Source organism: Cuculus canorus, chromosome 1 (assembly GCF_017976375.1).
Source record: "Cuculus canorus isolate bCucCan1 chromosome 1, bCucCan1.pri, whole genome shotgun sequence".
Classification (NCBI taxonomy): Eukaryota; Metazoa; Chordata; class Aves; order Cuculiformes; family Cuculidae; genus Cuculus; species Cuculus canorus.
In genome coordinates this window covers 144,658,805-144,673,974 of record NC_071401.1, presented here as the reverse complement: position 1 = coordinate 144,673,974, position 15,170 = coordinate 144,658,805, and the positions used below count along the sequence as shown (strand labels likewise).

The 15,170-nt window shown below is 39.8% G+C and overlaps 1 protein-coding gene across 1 annotated transcript in view; it reads right to left on the bottom strand.

The window, feature by feature from the left end:
- Nucleotides 1–616: 616 nt before the first annotated feature.
- RESF1 (retroelement silencing factor 1) overlaps nucleotides 617–15,170 on the bottom strand; it is a 61,758-nt gene continuing 47,204 nt past the window's right edge. The window contains exon 5 of the mRNA XM_054056349.1: nucleotides 617–1,456. Coding sequence (XP_053912324.1) covers nucleotides 1,407–1,456 — 50 coding nt within the window. The 3' untranslated portion in view covers nucleotides 617–1,406. The remainder of the gene's footprint in view (nucleotides 1,457–15,170) is intronic.

Genomic DNA, 15,170 nt, shown 5'->3' with positions numbered 1-15,170 from the left:
GCTTCTGCCTGACTCCCAGCTGCTCTGATGTCTGCTGCCAAACACCCAAAGCTGTTGTTGACAAGCAACTGAATAAGCAGGAAACATACTTCAAGAAGAAAATTCATCACCATGGAGAAGACAATACAAGTGCCCAGCTAAAAGGAGAAAACCAAATATTAACACTTCTCTCTCCGTTTCATTAAGAGCATTAATATTGTGAGAAAATGGCAGCTGCTACATTTTAAAAGATTTGGCAATTTACTGATGTTAGATGCAGAAGGCTGGGTTGATTTGCAAACTTGTCACAGATTCTCTCTGCAAGGGATCTGTCAGAGTAGAAACATGTTTTGAAAATTAATTAGCAGGATGAGGGACTTGTTTTGAACAAGTGATTCCTCATAGGAACGGTCAGGGGAGATGTGACTCTTGGCTGACCTCTATGGCCGTTAGCTGGCATCCTTTACTCCAGTCCATGGAAAGCTGGAACAAACGCACACTCATACATACCATTCAACGTTATTCAAAGAAAAGGGCAACTAGAATATTTTTTTCATTGTCTTTTGCAACAAATAATAGAGATTTTATGTTAAGTAAGTACAGAACAAGACTTGAACATCCACAAGCACACATTTATTTATATACTTATACATGACTTTGCCTTGATCAAGTGTTGAGTTGCTGACCGTAATGAGTCGTGGTTGATAGGGTAATGCAAATACCTGAGTGCCATGAGCCTTGAGACAGGCCATGGAAGAACAAACAACTGGAAAACAATATCTGAAACTGCTGGGAAGGTGGCATTGTAGACAGATTTGGCTGGTGACCTGCGTTGACATCTGGCTATCAGTACCTAAGCATCAGGGAATAATAAAGACTAGAGGAAGCATTGCATTGAAGATGTCCAACACCTCATGGAGGCAGATTGCTCAAGGTGGAACCATCACATGTTGGTGCTGAGCTTCTGCCCAGAGCCTGATATGGAAACTCAGGTTGGACAGAGTGAGAATCACGCATTCCACCAGGTCTGATTGTGTTGAGAATGAGAATTAGAAAAACAGACAAGGATGACTTTAGAAATATGACAATAAGAAGAAAATAAAAATAAAATCAGAAATCGTGTGGGAAATGTGTGAGATTTCAGTGACTGTCTGAGAATGGAATTGTCAGTGGATCTGAGACAAAACTAAGGGTGGTAGGGATTCATACATGCAGTGCAACATTCAGGGATGGCAACCTGCCATCTAATCCTTGCCAGCAGTGTCTGGGGATATGACCAAAGAGTGAAATGAGTCCTCCCTTCCTGGCCCTTCAGAAAACATGGCCAATGATGCGTTGCTGCTTCCATGCTCATGGGAAATAGATGTCAGGAAAGGACCTGTTCGAGATGACAAAACAGCTGCCTGCCCCAGCACACAGCTCTCTCTTCAGTCTTGGGCTTCATGTGCTCCAGATTCTACTGTCTTGATAGAGAGGCCTGAATAAAAATATCAAAAGAATACTTACTTAGGTGACTAAGCACTAAAAAATGAAGTGAGGCCTATTATAGCAAGCCTGGTAGACAAAATGATGTTGAAAAATGAGTTCATATATGGGAAATCTGCTGGCAGCCTAAGCAGAAAAGGAACATTACTATTAAGTAAAGTTTCTTTTAAACTATTGCTATTAATCAGCTGTGGTTGTAATGATAATGCAATAAATGTAAGCAGAGGTTACATTAGCTTCTCTGAGACTCCTAGTTTTCTTTTTAACTGGTGATCTGTATAAAGAGAAAAGCAAAAAATATTATAGATGGCCAAAATTTCCCTGTGGATCACCTCCTTGACCCTCTTCAGTGCACAGCATCTCAAGCTCTCCAGGCTGGCTCAGGGAGCAGGGAGGATCAGGATGCTGGGACTCTGGGAGCAGGCACTGCCTGAGGCATCGCTCCCCAAACAACCTCCCACATAAACCGGACAGGCTAAACTGTTAAACTGCTTCTACTGGCTGCAGTTAACCTCTACAAAGCTAACTACTTTAGTTCTTAGAGTGTGAGGTACTGACTGGCAGTGTGAATTCTTAAAAAATCCTTTAAAGTTCTCTACCTTTTGTTTCATTTTCTGCACATCATGCAGATCTGATGTTGTCACTGAATGTCTCTCTCTTAATGGTGGCTGTTCCTTGAGTCAGGAATGATCTTTGAAATAAATCAGTGCTTCTCTAAACAATACTTCATGCTGAACATGGCAGACCTTCTTATACACGAAAGATGACATTTACCTGTTCCACAGAAAGGATCTCATCATCATAATCACTGAAACATCTCCATGCTGACACATAGGGACAACAGAACTGTACAGTGCCCAGGGTGAATGTTTGGTCTTTCAAATGACAGAGGTAGGTTTCTGTGGTAAATTCCCAATGTATTTCTGCACTTTCCATTATGTCATTTGCAGACATTTCTGGACAGAGACAACTGATGCCTACTGCAAGAATTACTTACTGTAGGCATCAATACATTTCTGCTCTCTATTCTTTCTCTCAGGTTTGTATGTCAATAGTTCCCAAGCAAATATATTTGGTTCCTTGGGAGACTGCTTGTTTGGTCTTTGCAGCTTTGGTTTTCTAAAATCCCCCTTTGACACTACGTAGCGCTGTGTTCTGCATATTCCTCTTTCTTTTGTCCTCTCTCCATTCCCTTTTATACTCCTTTCGTTCCTCAGCCTTCCCTTGATGCCATGGCACTGACAATATGAGGTGTCCTACAGAAGCTACACTTCTTCAGATAATTTAGTTTCATATTTATACCTCATAAAAATAAAAGACAAGAATCTTGTCTGCTGCAAAGCTGTTAATAAAGTGAAAATTCACAGCATTTCTATATATAAACTCTAATCTAAATAATACTGTCATTACTGCTGGGTTCAGCTGCTATGTACTGAGAAGACACTGATAAAATATACGTGTTGTATCCCTATCCTTAAAAACACATATAAAAGGACTATTCACCAATGAGACCAATTATTTTTCACTCAGTATAATGAAATATGCCAAAGCAAGCAAGGACTCATTGTGAATGTATTGATCCCATGTCAAAGGCTATCCTAGTTGTAGAATCAGAGGAGATCTCAGACAAACCTCTCGTACATCTCCCTACGACAGCAGTTGTTTGGCCATTCTTCACAGCTGTCTGTCTAGCCTGTTCTTGAAAATTTTACTCATGGAGACTCTACATCCAGAGGACGTATCTGTAGCCTCTGCCTTCAGTTTATAATTGAAGGAAATGGTTTGCCTGATAATTAGGAAGGCAAAGAAAGTTGAAAAAAAAAAAGAATCGTTGTTTTTTATTTTTTTTGTTGTTGTTTGGGTTTTTTTGTTTGTTGTTTTTTATTAGTTTTTACTCTAGGCTGCTTAGCACTGTAATCAAACACAAAAAAAATTATCTTTTTCTGTGAGATTTGGCATAAAAACCTCTATAATTTTTGGTTTGGGTAGTCTTTTTTTCCAATAGGGCTAGTACTTCAGAGTGGCAGACTTGAACTTGCTAGCCAGGAGTTAGAGAGATATCTCCCAGTACCGCATTGCTAACAAAGTGGCAGAAGGAATGCAGCACCGCTGAATGCAGAGCAGTGCACATTGTGAAGAGTGACCCTAATTATATGTTCCAAATCACAAGTTCTCAGGTCAGCATTTATCACCAAGTAAAGTATTCTCCTACATCATTACAGTTGATTCTCTGGAAGATGAAGCTTCCTACTCCTCAACCATAAAACAGACGAGGAAGAGAATAGAAACTATAATTTGGTACTCTATAAAGCCATGGTGTACCCAATCTTGTGTGACAGTCTGGTCACTTAAAAAATGGGAACTAGAAAGTGTACAGATAAGGAGGGTCAGATTGGTCAGAAATAGGAAACAATTTCTGTTGTAAAAGAAAGTGAAGATATTTCATTTCCTCAGCTTGGAAAAGAGATTCCTTAGGACATGATAGAGGTCTAGAAAAGTATAAAATATGTGGAGCGGGTGGTGAGGGAATAATTAGTTATTATTTTTCAAGAAAAAAAGAACTGTGGGGCGCTAAATGAAATCATCAGGCAGCAAATCAAAAACAGATGAAAGAAACTACATTCACATGCAGTGCCTAATCGCATTGCAGGACATAACATCCTGTTTTGTTTGGGTGCTTGAGGTATAGATAAATCCCAAAAGCTACTAGAAAAGTTTATGGAAGAAAGGTGTGTCAAGAGCAGCTGGACAAGATGACAGAGATACCATCTGCAGATCAGAAAGTCTGTAAGTAAGAAACTTTTGGAAACTGAGAGAGGAACTTGGAAAAAATATGAATCCAAGATTACCCTGGACTTTTTCTTTGCTCTCTATCACTGGCTAGAGTAGCTATTTAATGTATCTGGTAGGATATATAGATCTTTGTTCTGATACACTACAACTGTTGTCTGTTGTTTGGTCAGAATGAGTCTTTACAAACACAATGTAGTCAGAAAAGAGAAATCATAGAATCATAGAATAGTTTGGGTTGGGAGGGAGCTTAAAGATCATCTAGTTCCAACTCCCCTGTCATAGGCAGGGACACCTCCCACTAGATCAGGCTGCCCAGAACAACAGAAAACTGTAAAAATGAGAAAAAAAACAGAACACAAGGAAGCAGATCGTCTCTATGAGGCTGAAATCACTATGCTAATGAAATCATAACTTCTTCCATTGTTAGCAGCAAGACTAGGATTTCACATGGAGAATTGCATTTTGTGAAGTGCCAGTATGGAAAAATGATGACAATATCAGATGTGTTGTTTTTCTCCCTAACCAAGGGTAGGAGGAAAAACTAGATTTATTTTTTTTTAAATGACTGAACTCAGAAATGACTGAAATCATAGTAACTGAAGAAATGCACAGAAATGATAGCGTGAATTAAAGACTGGGCATCCCATGTTAAACTCAGTCATTTTTTCACATTGTTTGTAAAAGTTATGCCAAGGAATTTAAGGTAGGCTTAAAATAATGTACTGTCTTATGCATCAGTATTCAGCTTACCTTCCATCTCACATCCCAGACAAAGATGTATTAGGAAATCCAGCTACAAGAGATCTGATTTCCATTATGATAGGGAGTGATAATTACTAGGACCATCTTGACAGATAGGTACTGCAATAGAAAAGAAACCTATTTCTTCAGCTAAAATATAAACTGTTTTACTTCAGTGTCTCTGTAGCATATTTAGAGAAAATATTCTTCAAATAATACAGACCTGGGAAAGATTTTAATATCTATCTCCATTCACAGGATACTTAGCATTTACTACTTCAATCTAAAAATTATTTCATATTGTTCAGGTACATACCAGAGATTTTGTTTGTATCTTCACTGAGACTTCCAACTTCAGAAAATTTTTCTTTAAAGAGGGTGATTATTTATCATTTTTGTTATTACATGTACTAATGAAGCTTATATCACATTTCTATGTATGCAGATCTAAGTAGTATCTTGATATAATGAAAAGTCTATTTAATTAGCCAAGACACAAAAACAAAGGTTTGCTTCCACTTAGTGTCTGTATTTATTTAAAACCTTCCAGAATCTAAAACTTAAGAGTAGGTGATGCATATTTTGTTTGGATTTGTTTCAACATATTTCAACAGAATTTTTTCAATTTCAGCTGAAATTTTTCAGCATATTTCCTTGGGAAAGGAGTCATTTATACATTTTTAGAGAGAATCTTAACAGATTTCATGTACTTCTTTTCATGACATTTTCCTGCCCCCATAGACCTGTATCCCCGGTGTCAGAGTGCAACAGAAGCATCGTACATATACTTGAAAGATATGTTGGAAAAAGAAGTTGTCCTCAAATAGTTTTCTTCAGCTGCATTTTTCCATGCTTCTGTAATTTCCATTGTTATCAAACCTCCCTGGTGCTAGAAAAGCAGCAGCATCAACTTTTATGCTCCAACAGAAATTTCCATATGGGTCAGCCTTTTTGATCTCATAATATTTTGCAGCACTGGAGAACAAACTCAGTCAAATGATCTTCAAAACACGCAAACTGGAGATAGTTGGAAGGTTTTGGCCCCATTTTTCCTCTTATTCAGCCCAAACTACTTTATTTTTAGATTATACCACTTTGCACCTCTTCTGTAAATACTCCATCTTTTCACTTTGATGACAAGTTCATAGTTAATTTATATTAACAAATTTAAATCCAGAACAGGCACACACAGCACTATTTGCAGATTTTCATAATTCTATGCTATCACCTGTCTGTTAGTCCATTTATGATCTACTGCCATAATACCCTACCAGAATGAATAAACTTTAATCTAACTGGTAAAGCCCTGGATAAGCTTAATCTGGAGAAGTGACTATGCTGACCCAAAACTTTGATTTTCCTGTGTTTGTGCAATAAGGTTTGGCTGTTCCTCAACTTTGCACCCTTCACATCTAGGACTCTTAGCTCCTATGCTGAATAAATACTCTGTAGGCAACAACTTGATGTGCTTCAGATACCTAACCTAGAAAGGAAGCACTGGCTTATTCATATTATACCTGCAGCTTCTGCAAAGCTGGGGAATACACCAGGTGGTGAACCCAGGCTGAGTCTGGTTGCCCTGTTTGTCGGTGATGTAATAGAGCAATTTACTCACTTTCAGAACTTTCAGAGAAATATCAAAACACGAGCTTTACTCTTAAGATCAAGAAATTATACAAAGATAAGGAAAGCAGCAAGACCTGCATGCAATTCCTTTCCTTAGATTTTTCAACACTCTACCCCTCCAGGCATCCTCCTTCTGCTTTGCTCTACCCGATTCCAGGCCGAATCTCCCCATTCTTACTTTTTTCCAGAAATGGATCATCAATGAACTCTTTTTTCAAAAAATTCCATGTCATCTTCTACTAGATGACTTTCCTCAAGGACTTCCATGCCTTGCTTGTCAAGTAGTGCAAGGCTTGCTATAAGCTTAGATAATTGAATAGGTTCCTTAGGGGGGCAAACTATTCTGACTACTTTAACTAGCTCTCTGTTTATTTGCTTTTCAGAAAATTTTTAAAGCAAACTAAAAGTTCTAAGGTTCTAATTGCAAGTAATGCATTATGACTCTTTCTGGTTTTGCTGATATGCATTTTTCATCAACTATCATCAAATTGGCAAGTAATATATTTCTGATTTCTTTTCGCCATTAGAACCACATAGTTACTACATGCTAGTTTCTGAACCCAGATGTATCATTTTTGTCATATCAAGCTTTGATTTTTCCAGTTCACACGGAGAAGTGGCTTTTGATATCTGGGTCAACAGGAGGACAAAGTTTAATTACAGTTCAGAGTAGCCTTGATTATTTTTTTCTTCTTTCTGATGAAACCCAAATAAGATCAAAGATAACAGGTTGTATTTTCTGTAGTATGGGCTTTGTACTGCTAACAGGAACAGCCAATTTAAAGTCTTTTGGGAATTGAACAGTTAGCTCATTTCTTGATATAAAAAGCTACTTTTACATAATTAAAGCTTTTCAATAGGAAAAATTTCAGTTTACAATTGGAATAATTGAAATTAAATACTATCTTTATGAACTCAATGCGGAATATACTTAAGTTGAAGTAAAGTTCAATATTCTTCTAAGTGACCCAAAATATTTAATTCCGAAACACTTCTACAATGAACTGCAACTGTTGATTGCAGTGACTTGTATGACACAAATTAGAGTGCCAATCTCCATTCCTTCTTAATATCTTTACTTCCCTGCCATAATTTAGCGTGTTCTTTATTTAAACAACATGGATGCTGCATTGTGGGGGCCATAGGACTCTCCCTGGAAATTCTGCATTACAGTGAGCATCAGGGTGCTAAAAAGCTACATCCAAGATGCAATACACAATATTGGAAAAGCCCTATGCAACAAATTACTCTAAGCAAACATGTTTAAAATTAAGAACTACTTTTTCACATAATATTACTTGGTCCTGAAGTTATCCACATGGTTATTACACAGTGCAGCAGTGTTCTTTTGCTGTAGACCCACGTTTTATTACCAGTCACAACAAACAGACTTGAAGTGGGGTTGCACTAGCTTGTCTAAAACAAGAATTTTGTTTGTGTTACTGTAATATCATAACAAGTTACAGCAAAATGTGTTTCCTTTCAGCAATGTCAGGCTGCTTTGTTTGGACATAAATTTTGAGCATTTCTAGAACAAAATCTTGAGGTGAAAACATTTGCCTTCCAATTTACATTAGAACTAATGTTACATTGATGTTTTCTTCATCTGTTTTTCACTCAGCTCTAGAAGTTACCTCTTATAGTCTTGAAGCCTGTCACGTGAGTTGAATGAGGTGGCTGCCAACATTTCTGTCTGTGCATTTACTTTGAAGCCTCCCCTAATAAGAAAAGTACTTTTCCTGATGTCCTAGGTAGGTATCGGTCTCCTCTTCACTACAGCAACTTATTTTTATGGGACTTATCCTCTGCATTATAGTGCTGCTTTTCTTACCACAGTTTGTGTCATTATTCTTTCTCCTGTGGCTTTCAAATAAAGATATTTTCATAAATAGCAATCCAGTGGTTTTTATTTCAGCACCAAAACACTGAAGTACATGTAGTTTTAGTAAACAAACCTCAATTTATTTCTAAAAGAAGTAAAAGAAAATCAATAAAAAGTGGCTAAAAATTGTACATAGATCTGATGTATATTTGACATGAATAATTTTTCTCTGAGAACACATAAAATGAGATATTTCTTAAAAAAACAGGGTTTTCTGTTTATTTAGGTCTCTGTTCTGTTGGCAAATAAAAATGCTTTTGGTAGCATTGTGCAGTCAAGGAGTATTTGTAAGTTTATACTGCATCGCCATACAATCAGGCTTTCCTTGCAGTGCCAGGTACCTGAAATTAAGACTGTGCACATTCAGGAAGCACTTGCAATGATAATACTTCATCCAGAAGTACCAAGAGGTTTTACAAGGTGAAATTGCTTTTGTTAAAGGATAAAATTCTATTCCTATCTACAAACCACTGAGGCATGCATGAAACCAATCCTTGACCCAGCCAAGATACTGTGACTGATAATATTGAAAAACAAAAGCAGATAAACTCAATTTTGCAGGTGATAAGTCCCTGGCTTGAGTAATGCAGAGGCAGGTGAGCTTTTACACTTGACTGCAGGACCACGGATATCCCATATATCCACCACTCCCAGCTCTGTCTCCAGCACAGTTTTTAATGTCCCCGCTTCTTATCATCCCTTGATGTCTCCTGCACCACAGGTAAGACCAGGCTAGCTAAGGGAAGACAAGCATTTTTCCTTAAATGTCAATCACAACCTCATCCTCTCAGATGATGTCTCTCATCATCATTTCAACTACCAGTATCTAATAAAACGTCTTTCACTGCTGCGTAGTTTTATAGGACAGGCATGGCAACTCACCACACATTGTTCATAGCACAAACAATGGCATTCCTGGGGGCTACCAGATTCCCTCGACACTCCACTAACAACATGGATTTACAATGTGGATGCGTGCAGACACCTCATTGGAAAAATAGGAAAAGGGAGCCTGTCACGTGACAAACTGGTCAGAAACCCTGCCACAGTCCCCGGCTCTTCATTACCCATTCCAGAAAGAAGCAGTGTCACTCCAGAGGATTGCTTGCTGTTGGCTTTGTTGGGCTCCTCTCTCTCCTGCAGTTTAAATGTTGCAGAAGCAGCCCCCAAACCTTGTGCAATTTAGAAAAATAACAAGGTTGCTTTGTTTTCCATCCTAATTTTTCACTGCCCAGACTGCTCTGCTGGCAGGCAATTTCGTAAAGCTACGGTCTGATAAACTGACTTTGAACACTGAATCAATTGTGTGATTTAAACTAAGAGCCCAAACTCAGGCAGCAAGTCATAAAGCAAAAAATTCATTAGAAAGAGAGCTGCAGTTAGCCATTCTAATAAAGGGCATCCTAACAGTTTTATGTTCAAAGCAAGCCTTTAATGATAAATAATACTGGATTCGAGAAGTAAAGAGATTGATATAGTTGTTTATGAAATTGCAGTGCAATTAATGGTGGTTAATTTAGATGAAAAGAAAGATTCACAGACATCCTGATTTTAAATCCTCCTTTGCACAGCTGCTTGATCTGAAGGCCATGAAAGACTCATAGATTGGTGGTTATTAAGTGAGATCACTCACAGTATTTCTTTTCCTCTTTCTAGTTACAGAAAGGGTGGTAAGGAAAATTAGACTGACAAGTCTTCCCCTAAATGGAAAGAAAAAGCAGAGCAAAAGCAAAACTATCCATTCTCACTCGTGGAATTTCATGTTTTCCCACATAAGGACGAAATTCTGCAGAACATTAATCAAAAATCCTGAAACGCTGGGTGTTATAGAATCACCAGGACATCTGGCAAATGCCAGTTTCAGGCATCTGTATCAGGCTAAGATAAATTCAGGGCACTTTGGGATTCCAGTGCATAGTAAGCTGCGCTACAATAAATGGTACGACAGATTAATATTTCACCTCTCAAACTAAGGCACTTTTTAATAGAGCGAGATGGAGCAGAAGGGATGGGGCAGATCACCTTAGCCCCACAGACAGTAATCAAATGGTTTGTGCCCTCGCACCAGATGGTTTGTACCCTGCCCCCCAGCACTCCTGCCCCAGGGAGGCCACCATAAGAAGGCACCACTGTAACCTCTCTGGGCTGGACTGCAGAAGCATGAATAGGAGCCATTAATGTTGCAAGAAAGGTGAAAGAACAACTCACAGAACTGGTGTGAAACAGACAATATTGGGGTGAGAATATGTGAAGTCCTACAAAATGAAGGGTATTTGAGAGCACTAATCAATAGATGTCACATCTATCAACTTCATGCAAGGCTAATCACAGCAGCCAAGATTTCCAGACTCATTAGCTTGTATCTTGCCAGTATACTGACAGCACACTTTCAAAACAGACAGAGTTGTCATTAAAATTATGTTACATATATGTATAACTTTATTTACATTAACCTAGTTTGCACTGATTTTTATTCATATACAGCCTTTGCTTCAATTTTATTTCTCCTGTAGTGTAAATCCCAGTTGAGTATTAAATATTCAGTCATAACTCTTAGTAGCCCTTCACACCACAGCTACAGTGGTAATTTCTGTACAGCGAGTCACACCACATCCTAGCTGGAAAGAGGCTGTGAGGAGAAACCTGTGCTATGAAAGGAAATCTGCTGTGTTTCCCGAGTTTTCTTACATTGCTTTGACCATTACATACAAAACTGGAAAAGCCACAGAAGCCAAAACTGTACCACCTGTCTAATCCTTGTCAACTGTCGCTGTCTTCTGCTCTCTTCCTTGCAGATTTTTCTTTGCTGCACCAGTCTGTGGTCTCTGAGGGATGGCTGTGCCAAGCACCACACGCTGTGGGAATGCACTGAGGCAGCAATGGGGACAGCTCATGGTGTGCAAACAAAAGCACAGAATCATAGAATAGTTTGGGTTGGAAGGGATCTATAAAGGTCATCTAGTCCAAGCCCCCCAGCGATGAGCAGGGATATCTTCAACAAGATCAGGTTGCTCAGAGCCCCATCCAACCTGACCTTGAATGTTTTCAGGGACAAGGCATCTACCACCTCTCTAAGTAATCAATTCCAGTGTTTCGCCACCCTCATCATTAAAGTTTATTCCTTACATCTAGTCTAAATCTATCTTCTTTAAATTTAAAACCATTACCCCTTTTCTTATTTCAACAGGCCTGTCCACCTGAGTGACTGTCTGCAAAGATGCAAGGCAAAGCAGAGAGACGGTGGTTGTCCAATCACCTTTCAGCTCACTTTCCATTATCACTCCCCACTTTAATCCAAGCCCCCAGATCTCTGGGCCTAGGGAAAAAAAACAAGCCAGTGCTGGAGAAGTGACAGTTAATTCTTTCATGCCAGTATTACTTTTATTATTAGTACTGACTAAGACCACCTTCTCTACGTGGACATACATGAAGCCCCTGGCTACAAGAAGAGGCACATTGCAAAACTTGATTTTATAGCAGAGAGAAGTGAGACAATGCCAACAGGCCAGTAAAGGACAGATCTTTCTGTTGGGCTCAATGCAGTCTCCACACTGTCATCTAGTGGATTTAGCAGTGATATCCAGAGCCCTGTTTAATACCAGACTGTAATTTCACTGGATATTCTGCAACTTAAACACTTTTTTTTTTTTTCTTCCTGTGCAGTTTCTGCCTTTTCTCGCCCAGCTGTCTTGGGATTGCTCCTTTCTGAAATCCTTTTTACAATAATTTTGTTCTCTTCATTTTAATCCTTTTGTACAATAATTCCTTTTATTTCCGGTTACTGCAATTCCTAGGCAGGCTAGTTCCCCATTGTCAGCCAGTGACTGCAGAACGTCTTCCCCCTTCTTTTAGGAAAATATCTTTTTTCCTTACCATAAGGTAGAAATGAGTTTCTTAACCGTGAAAGACAGAATAAATCCCCTTATAGATTTACTGTAAGTGGTGTAGGCACCCTTTGATACCCCTCCAGTCTTCAAAGACAGCTCCACAAGATGCATACGCTGGGTGTCTGTCTGTCTCTTCACATCGTGTCTCTGCATTTCTAAGCTCCAGCCCAAATGGTTTGCAGTCTCCTACTCTGAGAAATTGCCCAACAGACTCAAGTACTACAGGGGCAAGGAAATTATGACGTACAACTATGCCAGTTATGTTTGCCTAAATCTAACAAGTATGTAACTAAGATACACTTAGCAAGTATGCCGGTACAATAAATGTTAGCAAAGCAGTGTTATCACAGCATGAGAAGCAGTCTCAAAATCCTGAGTTCTTCCTGTTCAAGATGCAGCTATTGGTCCTTGGAATCCACAGTCATGAGGGGTGTCCTCCCTCATGTGTCATGGTGGCCTGGAGATGCTTGCCTTCTGACATATCCCTCCCCCTCTTGAAGCTGCTGAAGAGGGCTGCTGTTTTTCTGAGTCACGGGGTGGAGAGAGGCCAGATGGAGGTCTGGTGGCCAGTCCACATCAGCGTCCATATCAAAGCCCACCTGTGCAGCAAGGATGAGTCAGGGAGAATGAGCCATTATGTCTCTGCCACTCGTTTGCCTATCAGGATGACCAAACTGGCGCCTGGTCATCCCCTCCTGCTGGGGAATGGTTAAGTGAACAAGGACATGATTCAATAGAAAAGCTTTGTGAGACACGTATTGTATAAATGGAAACCTTGTTAAACTCTGAGTGTGGATATGGACTAAAAGAACAAGAAGGCATGCAAGGAGGAATCTCTAAGAAGAAACTTCTGAAAGACAAGCGAATCTTTCCCAAGGGAACAAGATGGAGCACCGAGCCCAACTGCAACTGTAATTGTAACTGCAAGAAGATAAACAGAGCTCGAAGTAGCAACATAGCAACAATGAATTAACAAGGGACAATGAATTAATAAAGAACAAATAGTTTTAGTAACTAATCATGTCTAAGCTATAACAAAGCACAAAGCATCTTTTGAATGTTAAGGTATATAATCCGGGTTGATTTTGAATAAAGTTGAAGCTTGCCTTATCACTCACACTGAGTCGTCTGCTTGCTTCCCTCGCCCGTCGCACCCTCCCTCATCAGATTTACACCATAGATTTCAGAACGAAGACTCAGAGGTATTAATAAGATTTGTGAAAAGAAATCTACATATGTTGTACTTGGGTGATTTAGACTATGAGTTTTTGTGATGGAAACATCCTTATCTGTGACCCTGGATTTTCTGGATTCCTACACGGTTGGTGGGGATTAAGCAATCCACTGTGTCCCATACCATCAGGCACCACTGACCAAAGTAGGAGATGGGACAACTGGCACTCGAGATGTTGTTGCTCCAGAATGGACTATAAGAGAATGAGAGGAGCAAGCCTTAATTGGAGCTCCCTCTCAGCTGGTCTGAGATGCCCCACCGACGTCAACGATCTACAAACACAGAACACCAGAGCATTCGCAAAACATCTAAAGACTTTATCACTGAACTCCGTACAGGTCGTATAGTCCCTCACAAATCCTTATAGGATGCTAATATTGGTTAGACTTAAGCCTAATATTCTTGACTTAGAATTGTACATTATAGGTAATGAACTAAATGTTTAAATACAGTTCTGGGTCCTACTCTGTCTCCCTCGGGGTGTGACACCTTCATAGCTGTAGATTCCCAGACAGCGGGATCTTTAATGCTGACCCTATTCTGCTGAGCCTACCTCTTGGTCTTTGATTTTTTCTTTTATCCTCTGAGTTTCTGTCACCTGTGACCTTCTGTACTTCCTCATTTATGCAGCCAGATTGTTCATCATCCCTGAGGAGTCAGCTCTGAATCCATCCCAAAGGCAACCCATCGCTCCATCGGCATCTGGCAGCTGCCTTTCTGAGGAGTCAGCTTCCCGGGCTCATACAGAGATAACAGATCACTCCACCCTCACTCTACACCTGCTTTAACCACATTTTTTGCAACGTCAGCCCTATGGTCTACCAGATGTTAAATAGCAATTAGCTAAATATATTAATGCCAGGTCAGCAATTCTATTATTACTTTACAGTTACACTAACTGACGTCAGTGATTTGGCCAGTCTCTGTCCCCTCAGAAGAAATGCTAAATATGTTTGTGCTGCTAGCAATTTTGTCACTGGCCCATCTCAGCTCCACAGTCCCTTTTCTGTAGCAAGGACCTGTCATCCCTCCACTGCCTCCAGCTTTTCTCTTACAAAAAGTGAGAGACAAGGCAAAATTACTCGTCAGAAGTTGTAAAGGAAGACTATGAGGCCACTGACATGCAGGACTGCAGTGCCTTTGGGGTGTACCTGCTTCAGCATGGGCTCATCCACAAGCCACAGCCCCTCTGAGGAAGTATCTCTCCAGTGTGAGTCCTTCATGGGCAGCAGTTACTTCAGAGGAATATCTGCTCCACCATGGAGCACCTCTTCCTCTAACTGGTGCTCCATGTGCTGTTTCTCACTCTTTCATTTCCTCCTCCTTTCGTTCTTTAGTGTCTTCTACTCTTTCTTGAATATTGTTCCCACAGACACCACCAGTTTGGGTGGTAGGCTCAACTATGTTCTGCGGTGCATGCATTGTGGACTCATCTGAAGCCAGGGCATTCCCTGGCCTCCTCCCACAGAGCCCCTCCCCTACAGCCTCCCCACTGTCAAAACCTTGCCATTGATGGTCAATACTAAATTTTATACCTACTATC